This window comes from Aspergillus multicolor, assembly GCF_047715735.1.
Source record: "Aspergillus multicolor strain CBS 133.54 unplaced genomic scaffold BDW74scaffold_31, whole genome shotgun sequence".
Classification (NCBI taxonomy): Eukaryota; Fungi; Ascomycota; class Eurotiomycetes; order Eurotiales; family Aspergillaceae; genus Aspergillus; species Aspergillus multicolor.
This window is the reverse complement of record NW_027395982.1, coordinates 47761-64498: the sequence shown is the minus strand read 5'-3', so window position 1 is coordinate 64498 and position 16738 is coordinate 47761. Positions and strand designations below refer to the sequence as shown.

The following is a 16738-nucleotide window of genomic DNA, read 5'->3' as shown; positions in this document are numbered from 1 at the left end:
CAATGAATTCTGAATTATGTTGATTTATGCCGAGATATCTAGGCCAACAGACCATATTTATGAAAGGCAAGCTGATTCCGTCCCTCAAACCGAGCACTCACGACGAGGGGAAAAAAGAAGCAAGGGAAAATAGACGATCCCGTCTCCAGCGCCAAAGATCCCCAGCAAAATGCATACCCGTACCCATGTAACTCCAAGCAAAACCGCCATTTTTCGTAGAAATAGGGCCAAAAGAAAAAGCCCCTTGCACACTATCATACACAAAAGAAGGAAGCATGATCTACTCCCTCGTCGCGTACGTCATCTTAAACCTCTTCGTCGTCGGCTTGTCATCGTCGTCATCATCGCCCCTACTCGCAGCCTTCTTCTTGTTCTTCGACGATGACGATGAGCCGCCCTTTACACTGCCAGCTGCGGATGAGGTGTCTCCGTTCCCTGGTTTCCCTGTAGACCCGTTATACGTTGAGTTTGGAGTTGGTGCGTGCGAGGGCGTTGTTTGCGTTGACGGAGTTGGCGAGTCCTGCAACCACGAAAGCGTTAGCCTCACGCCTTCCCCTACATAAACCAGAGTTAGGTTAGATAGAGACATGCCCGCATAAAACTCGCCGAACTCCGCGAAAACACGCGATCATTATCCGTGACCGCACTCTTCCGCCGACTCGCCGTCCCCGCGCCCGTGGAAAGCGAAATCCCGCTCGCACTGAGGCTCGACCCCGCGCCCGAGCCTTTGATATACGTATCAAAGCCCTTGATGATATTCCCCGCCGTCGTTTCCTCAAGATACGATTGCTCGAAGCGGAAGATCTGGTCTTCGAGCTGCGCCATGCTCTTGTCCATCAGTCGTTTCTTTTGCAGCGTGTCGCGCAGCTCGCGGCGGAGTTTTTCGTAGTAGGGGAGGCCGCGGTTTGCGCGGTTGTCGGCGCCTGTTCCGGGGGGTTGGTTTTCGTTGTTGGTGTTTGTGTTCGTGTTGGTGGTGTTGCTGTTGCTGTTCGCGTTGGCTGTTACGGCGGCGGCGTTTGTGGCGCTTGGTGTTGGGGGGGCTGCATTGTTGGTTTGTGTCTGGTTTTGATTCTGGGCTTGTGTGGAGGTTTGCGGCGTGCTGTCTCCTGCTCCGGTCCCTGCTCCTGTTGGCCCGGCAGTCGCTGGTGTGCTTGCGACGGGGGCGGGTGTTGCGGTTGCGGCGTCGGCCATCTTTTCGTTGGGCGCTTCGTCAGTTTTGGTTTCGCGTGCTGGGACCTTCGTAAATTGTGATATTTCCGTTGGCGGGGATTAATCGGATGATATGCTCGAATCGCTTTCAATTGAGTGCTTGGTGACGTGAAAGAATCCAGTGCAAGGCCAGGCTCGGAGGTGGTGATCGTCCCGATCTTATCAAGGGCTGTTTGACTTGTTTGCAATCACCTCATCATCAGCTGCAACTTGCTCATCTCCCTTGTTCTTTCATTCTGCCTCGCCAGGTTGGACTTTCTTGACTGATTTGCATCTGGTGCTGGCTCTATTCATAATCTATCAATATTTGCTCTTGAGCCGGTCGCAGATTCCTGTTCCGAAGTTCATCGAAAACCCTCAGCTTCGACTAGGCAACCCCCCTCCATCAGCAACCATGGAGATGCACCATATGGATATGGATATGGACCACGGCCACCACGGGCACGGCGATATGGATATGGGAGGCGATCAGTGTAGCATGAACGTGAGTTTATATACCCATAATCCAAATACTTCTTGGCGATGGTTTCGGCCGCCGAAGGTGCATCGTATGTTTACTAGTACGATTCTGACGGCGCCTGCAGATGCTCTTCACCTGGTCCACCAAGAACCTCTGCATTGTCTTCTCGACATGGCGTGTGACAGGACCTCTCTCCCTCCTCGGTTCCCTGGTTGTCATTGTGCTTATGGCTGCCGGGTACGAGGGCATCAGGCAAGTTACACGGCGGTACGAAGTAGCACATGCGCGACGATTGAGCGCGTTTTCTGCGGCTGTGGTTGGAAGTAAGTTTACCCTTTTTATATATTCCTATTCTCTATGGTGTTATATGTTCTACATGTGTCATATATGTCGGTGGATTAAATCCCTGGCCCTAGTGTCTGTCTCTCTTGGATGGGAGTGCCATTGACACTGACGCCGGACTTCAAGGCAATGAGTTCGCCGACGAAGCCGTCACGCACACTGGACCTGGACCTGAATTTCAAGACCAACCATACATTCCCAACTCAAGCTCACCGCTACTTGTAGGTAGTGATAACAGGAGGGCTGTCGAACGGAGAGGCAAAATCACCATGGCTGCGCTCTACGGCGTGCAGGTTTTCTATAGCTTCTTCATCATGTAAGTTCGGCCTCTTTCTCACCTATTCGACAGCCCGATTGACCATTCAGGCTTCTATTCATGACTTATAATGGGTTTGTTATGCTTGCTGTCGCTGTTGGCGCGTTCGTCGGTTATTTGGCGTTTGGAGAGAACATGTCTGCGACGAAGTCGGTTGCTTGTCATTGATACCTCGGCATAAGTTGCTGTCTTGTTCCGACATTGTTATAAGCGGACGCAAGCGTAGATAGCGCAGTCATTGCATTGATAATCCGAAGAATTCTTTCAAGGGATTTCTGCGTCACTATCATCGCCACCAAATCCGAAGCTGAATCCACCGGCCCCGGGCTCAGCATTAGCATCATCTGTGTCCGGCTTTCCGTGTACAATCTCATCCCATTTGCGCTTCTTGCCCTCGGCTTTCTTCTTGAGCTCATCTAGAGCACTTTGAAGCGATTCCGGGTGGGTTTCTTGCATTTTGGCCACGAAACGGTCGTATGGATTGTTGACGTCTTTCCGGAACCCTGATACCTGGTCTGCTTTGTTGGAGAGGAAATCCAAAGCGGCAGTCAAGTGTGTGCGCGGAATGAAGTTCTGCGTAAGTGCGATGGCAGGTTCAAGGTTGACAACCAGATGCCACCATCCAGATGGTACATGAAGAATCTCTCCTTCCGCGCAGATGCCCTCGATGCAGCCTTGTGTACGGCGAGCCTCGGCATGGAAACCTAGCAGCCATTCCGCGATACTCAATGGAGAGGTCACTTCGCTTTGATCGTCCGAGACGTAGACGCCGGGCGGCGGAGGAAGCTTTGATGACGATGGGAACATGATCCAATATTTGGAGCCACGGATGACTGCGTTCCAGGCGCTGGTAGCATTGGGATCCTTGTGGAAAGTACTTCCGGAACGTTCAGGTCCAATGATAAGCCATTGTCTGTCCGGTCTATCATTGCCCAGCACCGAAAAGAAGTCCTCACCGAAGCACGGTGGTGGCCAGTACGCCGTTCCCGGCTCCTGGTCTGGCCGGCCGACCTTGAGACCCATCTTGGAGATAAATTCCTTATCAAAGAGATATAGAGGGCTTTCGTCCGAGTTGTTTTTCATGTAATCCACGTATGTCCGGAAAGGCCAGTCCACTGCCTCTGCTCGGAAGAGAGTCTCTCCATGCTTTGGCAGTAGTGTCTCGACCGACCATTGGTGATATACAGGCCATTGCTTCACGGGCTCCATCAGGATAAAGGGCGTATCAGACCATTTCTCCTGGAATTCTTCGGCAGATAGGTTGGGTAGCCGGCTGATTTGATTACGAGTTGGAATGTTGGATGCGTATGGCTCCAGCGAAATGTGCGCGCAGTAAAATGGTCGGTGTAGGGCGTCTGAGAACAGGTTCGAGCAGTCCAGGGAAGCGACTTTGGACGGCGGTAAGTTCAGGTACGTGGCACGCCATGTTCCTCTCCAAGTAAACGTTGCAGGAGAAAACCTAACAAACTTTAGCGAATACAGTTCGATGTCATGCAACATGCAGCTCTGAACTCAAAGCTAGCCATGCTTACCGGATGAAGAGCGTCTTCCATAGATCTTCTGTCCTAGTAAAAGCAGCGAACGCCTTGCATGTCTGGCCCAACTGCAGCAGGCTGCGGCAGTCCAGGAACTCCAATAATATCAGGATCAGCTCGTCGGGTACCAAGCCGAACGTGCCAATCGCGCTTCGGAGATTCTCAGCGGCGAAGAGGGCATTGCCACTCGGCTTAACGCCTAAAGGGTGTCCTGGGATTGCATCACGTGTGGCTGACTCGTCGACTGTATCGCGATGACTGCCCAGGGTGGTGATGTCTGGCATATCTTTTCAACCGTCGGATGTTTGCCCGTTTGTAAGCGTCTCAGCGGCGAATGTGCCCGGTGACTCAACGATAAGAACAGGGTGACTCAAGGGTCGAACTGACGACCATCCAATGAGCAACGCAAGCAAATCTAGGTCCAACAGCTCAAAAGTCAAGTCTCAAGAAATTCTATATTCTACGTAGAAAAGAAGGTGGGCATGACTCAAAACAGAAGGCGGTTGAGGTCTGTTGGGCAGAAAACTCGTACGAAAGTTCAGGCGGCAAGGGTAATTTAGCCATACAAGACCGACACTTGATGGTCACAGCCAGTAAGATTTGCGAGCAGAGAAAAGTTCGCTTTCCCCCATCCAGAATAATCGATTTTTCCCACCACCAGAAGATCCACCACTCCTTCCAACTTTTTTTCTCTCTTCTTCCACTTCTCAAGTCTCAACTTTTACAACATCTATCATTACTACTAGTTCCTGTCAGTCTCTATCTCGGAGACCTGTGGTTCTAGTCATCAACGCTCATCCGACGAGTCTTTTTGACTGAGATTTTCAGCGACAGCAAAAACCCCACCGGGCCGCTTCGTCGCTAAGGAACAAACCTTTTCAACTCCCAAACCCCCACCGTCTTCGTTCGATCACAGTCCGTTACTGTGATCCCCCCTATACCAACCGCAAACATGGCTTCCAACGACAAGGGTCTCGAGGAGATCCCCGACAGTATGTTCTTTTATCACCCTCCGTATTGTCTCGTGTTATGGCAAGGATTTTCTTCGTGGTTTAGAAGGACAGCGGGACAGGAAAATTCTTGCACTACCCACGGCGGATAAACGGTGAAGATAGCGGAGTTTGCTAACAACTCTCTCCAGGCCAGATCGAGTCCAACTACGATGAGATCACCGACTCTTTCGACTCTATGGAGTTGAAGCCCGAGCTGCTTCGCGGTACGTGCTGATGTTCTTAGTATAACAAAGTGGGGAGGATTTTCTGACAGTTTTTCGGCTTCCAGGTGTCTACGCCTACGGTTTCGAGCGTCCCTCTGCTATCCAGCAGCGTGCCATTCTGCCCATCGTCAAGGGTAAGTCTGAAAACCAGCGCAAAAATACTCGACACGGCGTTAATAATGGCTTTAGGCAACGATGTCATCGCTCAGGCCCAGTCCGGTACTGGAAAGACCGCTACTTTCTCCATCTCCGCTCTGCAGAAGCTCGACCCCAACGTCAAGGCTTGCCAGGCTCTGATTGTCGCTCCTACCCGTGAATTGGCCCAGCAGATCCAGAAGGTCGTCATCGCCATTGGTGACTTCATGAACATCCAGTGCCACGCTTGCATTGGTGGTACCGCTGTCCGTGACGACATGAACGCTCTCCGTGAGGGTCCCCAGATTGTTGTCGGTACCCCCGGCCGTATCCACGACATGATCCAGCGTCGTGTCCTGAAGACCGACCAGATGAAGATGTTCATCCTCGACGAGGCCGATGAGATGCTTTCTGTATGTTGCTTGACTCCTAGGCGTGAGCGATAAATACTGACCTCTGCAGCGTGGTTTCACCGAGCAAATCTACGACATCTTCCAGCTCCTTCCTCAGTCCACCCAGGTTGTCCTGCTCTCTGCCACCATGCCTCAGGACGTCCTCGAGGTCACCACCAAGTTCATGCGTGACCCCGTCCGTATCCTGGTCAAGAAGCAGGAACTTACCCTCGAAGGTATCAAGCAGTTCTACATTGCTGTTGAGAAGGAGGAGTGGAAGCTCGACACCCTCTCCGATCTCTACGAGACCGTCACCATCACCCAGGCCGTCATCTTCTGCAACACCCGCCGCAAGGTCGACTGGCTCACCGACAAGCTCACTGCCCGTGACTTCACTGTCTCCGCCATGCACGGTGACATGGAGCAGGGCCAGCGTGATGTTATCATGAAGGAGTTCCGTTCCGGTTCTTCCCGTGTCCTCATCGCCACTGACCTCCTGGCCCGTGGTATCGATGTCCAGCAGGTTTCCCTGGTCATCAACTACGATCTCCCCGCCAACCGTGAGAACTACATTCACCGTATCGGTCGTGGTGGTCGTTTCGGTCGTAAGGGTGTTGCCATCAACTTCGTCACCGCCGACGATGTCCGTATGATGCGTGAGATTGAGCAGTTCTACAGCACCCAGATCGAGGAGATGCCCATGAACGTTGCTGACCTCATCTAAACTCCCTGATTTTCCGAGCCACCTAATGTCTTCGATGCGGGTTACGATTGCCGCTCCAAGGGCGAGTTGCGGTGGGAAAAAGACTTGTTTTTGATCGTTGCAGCTTCTCTTGGTAAAGGAGATTCCCTTAAAAGTGGCTTTCTGTGTCTCCAGCATTTTATGTGTTAGCAATAGCGGCGACAGCCGACTATTGTTTCATGGTTTCCTTTGTTCTGCTATGCTTATGGAGATGCGACATGTTTGTGCGATTTTTTATGCTGTAATTCATGATTGTCTCTTCTGGGATTTCTTTTCACCTCTTTTCCTTTGTCCCTTTTCCTATGCTGCTCGATCAAAAGCGAGCGAAAGCATTGTATTGCTCGTGGAGGCGTTTGTCCTCTGATGAATTGGGAGGATGAACACCTGATACATGTATGGATCTGGGATGGTTGCTTAAAGTATGGAGCACAATAGACAAGAGGTAAATGCCATTCCGTTTGGTTAAGTTCTAGCACCTAGTACCTCACTATATCTGTAGGACAGGCCCAGTAGATCTCGTACAAGAGGTTCTGTGCTTGCAGGATTTGCCTTTCCTTGTTCCCGCATATCAACCCAATCCTCCACCTGTCACATCGTTCACTCAACCACTCAGCTATGCTTTCAGGACGCAACTTCCCACCTCAACAAACACAACTGCAAACACAGCATTCACTAAAACCTTCCCCACCTAGGTCTCCTTGCAGTCACTGAATTCAAAAGTACCTTCGAATCTGGCACCTAACATGGCGCACGTCGCCGATTCTCCTTCTTCTCTCCTCTGGGCCACTCAACTCCGCCAGGAAAACATTCATCTCACCAGGAAAATGAACGAACTCAATAACTTCCTCAATTCGCTCACGGCCACCATTGATAGTCTTAGGCAGAGTATTGATCTCCAGGCTGAGCACATCGACGAGCTGGAGAGACAACATAAACAGGATAAGGAACAGCTTGTTACAAACATTCGCGATTTTGACGCTAAGATCCGGGGCCTGGAGGCGCGTACTAGCGGGCGAGGTAGCGGGGAAGACAACGACGAACGCCTCGAGGACTTTCTCGAGCAGGTCCGCAAACTTGAAGAGGCGAATCGCGAATTGACCGCGAAGGTCACTGAGACGTCTGACAAGTTCAATGCATTACAAGCCGAGAATGGGACCTTGAGAGTTGGGATCGGCGAAACCCGCCAGAGACTCGGTGCGCTTGAGAAAGAGAACGCTGCGCTGAAGCAAGAGATCACTCGCGCCGATGAGAATTTTGGTCTTTACGAGCAGGCGAACGGGCCGCTGAAGACGAAACTCATGGCTGTCCTTCAGCAATTCGACAAGACATCAAACGAGAATGCGGAACTGAAAGTGCAGGTTGGCGAAGTCGCTGGGAAATGCGGTATCCTAGAGACGGAGAAAGCGCAACTGAAGCAGGATCTCACGGGTCTCGCGCAGACACTTGAGAGGTCTCAAAGTGAGAATGATGACTTACAGGGACGGGTCCGCCTGCTTGAAAACGGTGTTTCTCTGCTGGAGAAGCAGGCCACTAAAACGCAGAATTGGATGTCTATGAAGACTATCGCCGAGGATAGAGACCGAGGTACGACTTTGATCATGCTGCATTGAGGTGAACAAGAAATATTCTGACCATACTCACAACAAACAGCAAAAAGCGCGAAGCCACAGCTAGCCCGAGCTCAAACAGATCAGGACGGTGACCAAAGCATGCGCATCCCAGATTCAATGCCAACGCCGACATCGCGTCGCTCAACACGGGAGAAGGCCGCATACCGGACCGCGTCAGAAACAACTTGGGGCTCCCTCACTGATCTCGACGCATCCTGTACCCCCAAGCGAAGCGGCGCCACTGCCAGTCCTTCGAAAAAAGACGTCGATGTGCAGGAAATACTCGCAACGCTCGCCCAGAATGGCCGTTCGCTGGCCTCGTACCTCCAGTGGGCAGATTCTATTAAGAAACGTGCCCGTTCCACGATGCCGGATGGGACGTTCATCTTCGCTTTCATGGCTGGGTTGGAGGATGAGGATTTGAAGAAGCGCCTCAAGGTGCACACCGGTCGCGCTGGGGTTTCCTGGAGCAGTGTAATGCCCTTGGTGCAGGCTGAAATCACCAAACTCGGGAAGGATCAGAAGGCCGAGGAACAGGGTGATGAGAAGGTGATGCGCACTCCGGTGAAACAAGACTCTGAAGGCTTGGGTCGTGGATCGTTTGGCTTTCGGAAGGAGAACAGGCCGAGACGGTCTATACCCATTGTCCCGGTTGACGAGGAGGACGAGGAGCTCATGAACTGATTCTGGAATGGCTCATAAAGAAGCATTGTAGATAGAGGGCGCGCACGATACATACCCCATTTGCCGATCCAGATGCGAAGCTAGCTATATTGGATCAAGAAATCTATTCATCTCGTATATGTGCAATGTATCACTCACAAAATGTGTACATCTCAGCCTCTAAGTCTCTCGGTACTCATACCTCCCCTCGCGATCCTGCACCTCAACCTCAATCCGTCCCTCCTCGATCTCCTTACCATCAACCTCAATAGACGCCTTCATCACATCGCCACTCTTGACCTCACCAACACCCTTCGGTGTTCCAGTCAGCACCAGATCGCCCTTCTCCAGCGTCATCACGCGCGAGATCTCCGCCAGCAACCGCGGGATGCGGTACAGCATCAGCCCCGAGGAGTCAGCCTGGCGCTGCTGGCTGTTCACACTCAGACGGAGGAACGCATTGTGCGGGTCGGGGATCTGCGACTTCAGGATCTCCTGCGAGACGGGGAGGAAGGTGTCGAAGCCTTTCGCGATGGTCCAGGGGAGGCCCTTCTTCTTCGCTTCATCTTGGACATTCCGCGCGGTCATGTCGATGGCGAGGAGGTAGCCTAGTACGCAGTAGAAACCATTAGCCACCATAGACTCAAATAGAGGGTGCGCGCAACTGACTGTGGATGGCGTCCAGCGCGCCCTTGTCGTCGTTGGGGTCGAGGTCGCGGACTTGCTTGCCCATTACCAGAGCCAGCTCCACCTCATAGTGTAGGTTTGTTCCCGTGGGACGCAAGACAGGACCTTCGTTGGGTAAGAGAATTGAGGAGGTCGGCTTCAGGAAAAAGAAGGGCTGCTTTGGCTTGGTGTTGTTAAGCTCCGTGATGTGGTCGCTGCGAACTTGGAGTCAGTTTTGTGCCGAGGTTGCGGATTCTAAGAGGAGATGCGCACGCATAGTTGCGGCCGATGCAGATGACCTTGCGGCATTGGTTTCTTATTGAGGCTGCCATTGTGCTAGTTGTATGTAAGAGAGAGGTAAATTGGAACAGTTGAGGGGAGATTGCAGCGCGTATATAAGCCGATATAGCGGAAGGCTGGCCGAAGATTGTGGGGAACACGGAAGACCTGAGCGACATTCGGAGTTATCCTTCTCCAACAATCTCCATCCTCAGTCTACGACCACATCAGTGCATTATCTTATCGTCGGTAGGCTCGTCATATAGATCCCCTCGCCATTACATGATCGCATGCTAGCTTAAAGATACTCTCTGACGTTGGTATAACGTCTCAAGACTTTCAGGCCTCATCTCAACGAGCGCAGCATTCGATCTGGTTGGGCAAAGACGCCGGATAAAGATCCGAGTATATTGTGGGGATCTATCGCACAGAGACTCCATCGACTTGGAGAAGCAGCTGAAATCCAAGCGCCATGAAAGTGGCAGAGATCTTGTCTGATCTGACGTCCCTGCGTGCTTGTGTATGTTGAACCACCCAGAGTGCATCAGCGCCGACTTAGGAGTAGATTCGTTTCAAGAGCAGCGCTGATATCGTCTCGACAGGACTACAACGATGCGCTTAACCTTGTCACAGTCAACGAAAGACTGACGTCTTCGGAGACAGCGCCGAAGCCTATACGAGCAGAGGAAACAAAAGATCAACTCCGGGCTGCATCTGAGCTCGTGGAACTGCACTATGAAATGAAGGCGATCCACAAGGATGGTAGAGTAGATGATCAACTGCGCCGTGGGAGAGAGGAAGTAAACCGGGTGCTGCGAGAACTCGCAGCCACTTCGTCGCGTTGATCTTTATGAGTAGACGAGTCACTGCACTTAGAGCTGCTACTGTATATTATGCTATTGATTATAATGAGCTTCTAATGATTGATCTGATGACTTCAAACAACGAAAATTGCCCGGCCGCCCGCAACCACTATAACTTCCTAGTTAGGACATATTGAGGCTCGTCGGTCCAACCGTGCTCCGGTCTCCGATGCAGCGAGCGGCAAGGACCAGCAGCGCAACTCTTCACATTGCAGCGTCTCGCCCTCGATTTACACCTCCGGGACTCAACTACGCATCTCAAAGATCATACGACAAGATGGCGACACGAGTTGATGCGAAGCTGTTACGGCAGACAAAATTTCCGCCAGAATTCAACCAGAAGGTGGATATGACCAAGGTGAACATCGAGGTCATGAAAAAGTGAGTCTCGCCGGGAGCCTGCCGATTGCGCTGGAGAGGTGTCCGTTTGCTAATCGGGTCTCCCTCTTCCTCAAGGTGGATTGCGGGAAAGATTTCTGAGATTCTAGGAAATGAAGACGATGTTGTGATTGAGCTCTGCTTCAATCTGTTGGAAGGATCTCGGTTTGTACGTCTCGAGTCTACGCGCGGTCCTGATTCGTGAAACCCGCTGACCATTGCGCTCCATCTAGCCCGATATCAAATCGCTACAAATTCAGCTTACGGGATTCCTGGACAAAGATACTGCCAAATTTTGCAAGGATTTATGGTCGTTGTGCTTAAGCGCGCAACAAAATCCTCAGGGTGTCGCTAAAGAACTTCTAGAGGCCAAGAAGCTGGAGCTTATTCAAGAGAAGGTGTGTCTACCATACCGAACGTTTTCGTCGCTTGCTTATTTTCATTCGGCAGATCGAAGCAGAGAAGGCAGCAGAAGAAGCTCGGAAGAAGAAGGAGCAGGAACATACACGGGAACGGGAGCTCGAGGAAATCAGACGCAGAGAACGCTCAGACAGAGGCAGGGGTGGAAGAAGAGGCGGATTTGGTGGTCGGGACTTCGATCGACGTCGGTCACCACCAAGACGGGAGCGCTTTCGGGACCAGCCTCCAAGGCGAGAGTTCGATTCGTACGTCCCCTCCGGTCCTCGCAGAGGCCGTCGGCCTTCTAGGCCACCTAGTCGCTCACGCTCACGTTCGCGATCGCGCTCTGTGTCATCTTCCCGATCGCCACCACCTAGGCATCGCCATGACCGCAACAGACGTCGTCAACCAGTTAGTAATTCCGTTTCGCCCGACCGAGACCGCCAGAGGCATAGGAGACGCAGTCCTGATTACGGTGATCGAGCAAGATCCAAATCCCGCAGTGATTCCTCACGCTCACGTACTCCCAGAAGAGATCGAAGACAAAGATCCGTTTCTTCAAGCCCATCGCGCTCGCCCCGACCTAGAGACCGACGCAGGCAGAGGGAATCATCTATCTCAAGATCCAGGTCTCGATCGCGGAGCCGCGACCGGAGGCACGGCCGCCGCAGATCGTCACCTTATGCACGAGATGACAAGAGAGAATCGACGGCTAATATTGCAAAGGGCCACAGAACCCGTGACGATCGCCGTTTGAGCCGCAGCAGAGATCGCGGCGGGGACCGTAGGCGCCGGTACTCGACTCGAAGCGAGAGCCGCAGCCGAAATCGTAGCCGGAGCCGGAGCAGGGGACGTTCTCCTAGCAGGAGCCTCAGCCCGAGACGCCACGATTCTCGTAGCCGCAGCCGCAGCCGCGGAGATCGAAAGCGACGCCGATCCATTCAGAGATATGCTCCCATCGCGCGACGCCGGCGCAACACCTCTTCTGTATCCGTCCATACTGAGAAACGACAGAGAATGGCTGATCCAGACGATGTTGCGCCCCGCAAGTCAAAGTCCCCGCCTCCCGAGACTGAGAATGTAAAGAGCCCTGCTAAAGAGGTGGGTGAATGATTTTCATATATAGAAAGGTATCCCAGTCACGTACCCCTGTCCAACTACATGGTCATCAGGCATGGTCAGTCGGTTAAGTGAACAAAGCTAACACCGTTCATAGCGCACCAATCCTAGACCACGAGCTCCAGCACGCATCTCCAGCACCGAGCTACAAGAGAAAATCCTCCGCGAGAGACTTGTGGCCATGCGTCGAGCTGGAGCCATTTCAAACGAGAAGGTAGGTAGCAACTCGAAGTCTCCAGCGAGCTGAGGCATCTATAATCTACACGCATCCATAATGTCCTATCCTGTCCCCATCAGGAGGGTTTCACGAATTCAAAACCGTTTACTTGAAACGATTTCACTATCATGCCGTATTTGCATATTCCTTTGGACATCATATACTCTGTCCAACTCCGGGAGCCGGGCACAGCCAGCTGAGCCAGGGGCCGGTATAATGCAGTTGTTCCCCAGTCTCCAGATCTACGGAGCACGCCTTTCAGCGAGGTGTCATTCGTACTCGCATCCGTACTCCGTACATTCCGCAGACCGTAACTCGTATACTCCTGGCTCTAAGCTCACGAGTCCAGACTCCAGGACTAGACTACTCCCAACGGCCAGGTGCTATCCTCCTCCTCGGCTTCTTTGGTTGTGGCCGCCAAGTGCCAACCCTACCCAGTCCCAAGGTCCAAAGGAGATCAAATGATCAATAGTCCCGGCGCGAGGAACGTTAGACCCGGAGCTCTGGAACGCGGAGATGAAGATGGAGAACATACGGAGAGTTGGAGAGAGCTTCGACTTTTGAGTTGACACCGTCGCTCGCACATCCCAATTCCAAAGGTCAATAGTCCAGTATGTAGCCTCACCGTTACGCCGGTCTAGTCCAACATGACCCATCTGAACGTTAGGCACGCAAACCTTCCCTAGTTGAGAGACCCCGTGGGCGAATTTAGACCACGCCAGTGCCACACCACGGAGGCTGGCGCACGCCGTCGCCAAGGCTATAGTTGCGCGACCTCTCTCGGCCGACCAGGGTCCATTCAGGGGCACGCAATATAAACTAACTAGAGACCGGAGTCAAGACTTTCGACTCAGACCAGGGTGCAACGCTGCAGCCAGACTAAGTTTATTTTAAGTTCGGTGTTCATTTACTTTGAGCTGAAGACCCTACCCTAGGCCAGGGTTAGTGGTGTGCACTGTTCACACTCAAAAATTGGGAAATTGTTGCGCCCTTGGGGTGCAACGCCAACGATATTTTATTGTCTGTCTAGCCTTATGGAAATGGATTATGGATAGAGGCACGGAGGCAGTCACAAGCCGAGCCGAGCATAGCAGAGAACAAAAGTCTGGCCAGGCCGGGCCATCTCCGTCTCCGCGCTCTTCCTAGCCCTCGCAACTATTCCAACTAGCGATGGCCGGACTGCTCCGGGGCGTGGGCCGTAATCGTATAGTCCCGTCTAGATAGTCCCAAGTCAACAAAATAAACAGGGCAGGTGCCATGGACCGCGATCTCCACATCGGTTACTTCCAAGTTTCAGGACAGCAAGGCTCGGACTCGGTAAATATGCGATAAATGAATAAAATCGACATGTCGATTATTTCGGCAGTTGAAGATGTTGAAATCCAAATCGGAATTGGAACCAGCTTTTCCGCGAGACAGTGATGCAACCGTACCTGAGCGCCCACAAAAAGTCCACCGTGATGCGCGTCCATACTCCGCCTCACTCAGGTGCCCCAGCTCGATAGTTGGATGGAATTGGATGGAGGCCGGAAATTGGAGGTTGTGCGCAATTTGCATAACAAAGGAACGAAAATAGAGGCGGGATGGATGGTCGATCTTAATCCTTCAACGCTGCAGACTGCACGAAGCACATCACAATTTCCAGCCTCGGACTCCAGATTCCAACGGTCAGACAGTCAGACTCAGTGTCGTCAGGGGAAGCCAAGCGGGATTGGACTGAAGATCGTCATGATTGGATATCCTCCACGCGATTGACAACGAGGCAACGTGGAGACGCTATCGACGACAGAAGGAAAAGGAAATGCAGATCAGAGGAGCAATGGATGAAACATTTTGTGAACAGTGAACCAGACTTCTATTTTTTTGAGAGAAAATCAACAGTTGAATGTAGATAGTAGTAATAGATACATCATGACGCTATACATGTACATAGGCCACCTGCTAAAGTGTAAACATAACATTAAGGAATGTACTCCATTAAGGGGATATCAATAAACTGGAAAGCACATGGAGAAGAAATAGTACAGGAGAATTGAAGCTCGGTCGCCCTTCGAGGTGTGGGTTGACTTGACGTGCTCGCCCGGCGCCTCAAAAAGATTAGAATTAGGAATTAGGCAGGTACTGCAGGTGGTGCCATCGCAATCGTCTCGTTAGATTGATTGGGTTCTTCTACCCAGCGCTTAAGCGTCGGTAGGGCAGGCCTCGATGCCAACGGTCTTGGTGACAGTGACAGTCTTCACACCGGCACAGCCCTCGCAAGTAGCGCCACCGGTGGGGACGGGGAAGACGGTGCTGTAGTGGGTAGAGTAGGTCTCGGTGAACTCAGTGGACCAGGTGCCAGTCACACCAGGGAGGCTGGTAGAGAAGGTCTGGTAGATGGTGGTGTCAAAGGAGATGGTGCTGGGCTGGGCCTGGCTAGGGACGGCAGCGGTGTCGGTTGGGGAGACATCGGTAGGGACAGCGGCGGTCTCAGTGCCAGCGGGGACGGTGGCAGAGGCAGTCTCGGAGACGGTGTAGGAGGTCACGCTGTCAGTGGTGAGAGTGTCGCAAGGAGTCTCGCTGGGCTGAGCCTCGCCGGGGACAACAGGGGTCTCGGTGGGCTGGGCAGGAACAGCAGTGGTCTCGGAGTCGGTGGGGGAGACATCAGTGGGAGCAGCGGGGGTCTCGGTGCCAGCGGGGACGGAGGCAGTCTCGGAGACGGTGTAAGAGGTCACGCTGTCGGTGGTAAGGGTGTCGCAAGGGGTCTCGCTGGGCTGAGCCTCGCCAGGAACGACAGGGGTCTCGGTGGGCTGAGCAGGGACAGCGGGGGTCTCGGAGTCGGTGGGGGAGACGTCGGTGGGAGCAGCAGGAGTCTCAGTGCCAGCGGGGACGGAAGCGGTCTCGGAGACAGTGTAGGAAGTCACGCTGTCGGAGGTGAGGGTGTCGCAAGGAGTCTCAGATTCAGCGGGAACACCAGAGGTCTCGGTAGGGCCAGCGGGGGTCTCGATGGGACCAGCGGGAGTCTCGGCAGGAACCTCGGGGACTGAGGGAGTCTCGGTAGGAACAGCGGGTGTCTCGGTGGGCTGAACGTCGGTGGGAGCACCAGGAGTAGAGACGGTGTAGGAAGTCACGCTCTCAGAGGTCAGGGTGTCGCAGGGAGTCTCGGTAGACTCGGCAGGAACCTCAGGGGTCTCAGTGGGAGCAGCGGGGGTCTCGGTAGGGCCAGCAGGAGTCTCAGCGGGAACCTCGGGAGCGGAAGGAGTCTCAGTGGGGACAGCAGGGGTCTCAGTGGGCTGAGCGTCAGTGGGAGCACCAGGAGTAGAAACGGTGTGAGAAATCACGCTCTCGGAGGTGAGGGTGTCACAAGGAGTCTCCTCAGGAGAGGCAGGAGTCTCAGTGTCGGTGGGAGAGACGTCGGTGGGGACAGCGGGAGTACCAGTAGGGACGGAGGGGGTCTCGGAGGGCTGGGCATCAGTGGGAACGCCGGGGGTTCCAGCGGGGACAGAGGGAGTCTCGGTGGGCTGAGTACCAGTAGGGACGGCGGGAGTTCCAGCAGGAACGGAGGGGGTCTCAGAAGCAGGGAGAGCAGGGGTGCTGCTGGGAGTGCTAGGACCATGGGTGACCTGGGAACCGCCGCAGCACTTCTGGCAACCGGTGAGCCAGCCGATGATGATGAGCTGGATGGACTCGTCGATCTCGATGCCGACACCGCCGCCGATGAGAGCAGCGAGCTGAGCACGAGCCTCAAGAGAGAGGGAGAGGACACCCTCACCGCCGAGGATGAAAGAGAGAAGACCGTGGATGTGGGTGCCGAGCAGAGAGTCGATGGTACCAGTGAGGAAGGTGGTGAGCTCGGTAACGATGTTGGTGTGGACGCTGACGGAGAGATCGGTCTCAGCAGTGACACCGAAGGAGAGCCAGAAGGCAAGGAGACCCTTGAGCTCAGCAGTGAGCGAGCAGGAGCTGCTGCCGAGCCAGAGAGAGAGCTCAACACGGTCGGCAAGCTCGATGTCAACAGCAAGGCTGCCCCCGGCGATGAGCTTGAGGATGTTCAGGATGGCAACGTCAATCTCGAGGCCAACCTTGGTCTCAAGGAAAGCAGAGAGAGAAGCCTGGGCACCGGCGACAAGAGCACCGGTCTCTCCAATGAGGGCCTGGAGAGAGGCACCGACACCAATGGTAGCAACACCACCAGTGGGGAGGCTGCCAATGGCAACA

General features: G+C 53.5%; 8 protein-coding genes across 8 annotated transcripts; 5 read left to right on the top strand and 3 right to left on the bottom strand.

Moving 5' to 3' along the window:
• Positions 1 to 3: 3 nt before the first annotated feature.
• BDW74DRAFT_160138 (chromatin modification-related protein EAF6/MEAF6) lies at positions 4 to 1458 on the bottom strand. The gene is made up of 2 exons (XM_073725562.1): positions 592 to 1458; positions 4 to 520 (listed from the first exon to the last, which is right to left on the bottom strand). The coding sequence occupies exons 1-2, from the start codon at positions 1189 to 1191 to the stop codon at positions 281 to 283; spliced, it is 840 nt and encodes a 279-aa protein (XP_073580005.1). The 5' UTR covers positions 1192 to 1458; the 3' UTR covers positions 4 to 280.
• Positions 1432 to 2543, top strand: BDW74DRAFT_84621 (low-affinity Cu transporter). Its single transcript, XM_073733877.1, has 4 exons — positions 1432 to 1693; positions 1794 to 1992; positions 2138 to 2327; positions 2378 to 2543. Exons 1-4 carry the CDS (start codon positions 1604 to 1606, stop codon positions 2493 to 2495), a joined length of 597 nt encoding a protein of 198 aa, XP_073580004.1. The 5' UTR covers positions 1432 to 1603; the 3' UTR covers positions 2496 to 2543.
• BDW74DRAFT_84647 (putative F-box and JmjC domain protein) lies at positions 2355 to 4359 on the bottom strand. Its single transcript, XM_073733878.1, has 2 exons — positions 3860 to 4359; positions 2355 to 3786 (listed from the first exon to the last, which is right to left on the bottom strand). Exons 1-2 carry the CDS (start codon positions 4144 to 4146, stop codon positions 2592 to 2594), a joined length of 1482 nt encoding a protein of 493 aa, XP_073580003.1. The 5' UTR covers positions 4147 to 4359; the 3' UTR covers positions 2355 to 2591.
• A 368-nt stretch (positions 4360 to 4727) lies between these two features.
• tif1 (putative eukaryotic translation initiation factor 4) lies at positions 4728 to 7056 on the top strand. The gene is made up of 7 exons (XM_073733873.1): positions 4728 to 4854; positions 5004 to 5078; positions 5144 to 5212; positions 5268 to 5626; positions 5676 to 5732; positions 5826 to 6789; positions 7040 to 7056. Exons 1-6 carry the CDS (start codon positions 4815 to 4817, stop codon positions 6327 to 6329), a joined length of 1104 nt encoding a protein of 367 aa, XP_073580002.1. The 5' UTR covers positions 4728 to 4814; the 3' UTR covers positions 6330 to 6789; positions 7040 to 7056.
• BDW74DRAFT_84610 (uncharacterized protein) lies at positions 6789 to 8721 on the top strand. The gene is made up of 2 exons (XM_073733876.1): positions 6789 to 7931; positions 7998 to 8721. Exons 1-2 carry the CDS (start codon positions 7091 to 7093, stop codon positions 8639 to 8641), a joined length of 1485 nt encoding a protein of 494 aa, XP_073580001.1. The 5' UTR covers positions 6789 to 7090; the 3' UTR covers positions 8642 to 8721.
• On the bottom strand, positions 8578 to 9686 carry BDW74DRAFT_84597 (fumarylacetoacetate hydrolase family protein). The gene is made up of 3 exons (XM_073733874.1): positions 9560 to 9686; positions 9290 to 9501; positions 8578 to 9228 (listed from the first exon to the last, which is right to left on the bottom strand). The coding sequence occupies exons 1-3, from the start codon at positions 9616 to 9618 to the stop codon at positions 8801 to 8803; spliced, it is 699 nt and encodes a 232-aa protein (XP_073580000.1). The 5' UTR covers positions 9619 to 9686; the 3' UTR covers positions 8578 to 8800.
• Positions 9687 to 9950: 264 nt separating this feature from the next.
• Positions 9951 to 10504, top strand: BDW74DRAFT_84545 (uncharacterized protein). Its single transcript, XM_073733871.1, has 2 exons — positions 9951 to 10085; positions 10168 to 10504. The coding sequence occupies exons 1-2, from the start codon at positions 10038 to 10040 to the stop codon at positions 10408 to 10410; spliced, it is 291 nt and encodes a 96-aa protein (XP_073579999.1). The 5' UTR covers positions 9951 to 10037; the 3' UTR covers positions 10411 to 10504.
• On the top strand, positions 10355 to 12458 carry BDW74DRAFT_84569 (PWI domain-containing protein). The gene is made up of 4 exons (XM_073733872.1): positions 10355 to 10809; positions 10885 to 10975; positions 11040 to 11204; positions 11257 to 12458. The coding sequence occupies exons 1-4, from the start codon at positions 10598 to 10600 to the stop codon at positions 12316 to 12318; spliced, it is 1530 nt and encodes a 509-aa protein (XP_073579998.1). The 5' UTR covers positions 10355 to 10597; the 3' UTR covers positions 12319 to 12458.
• The last annotated feature ends 4280 nt before the right edge of the window (positions 12459 to 16738 follow it).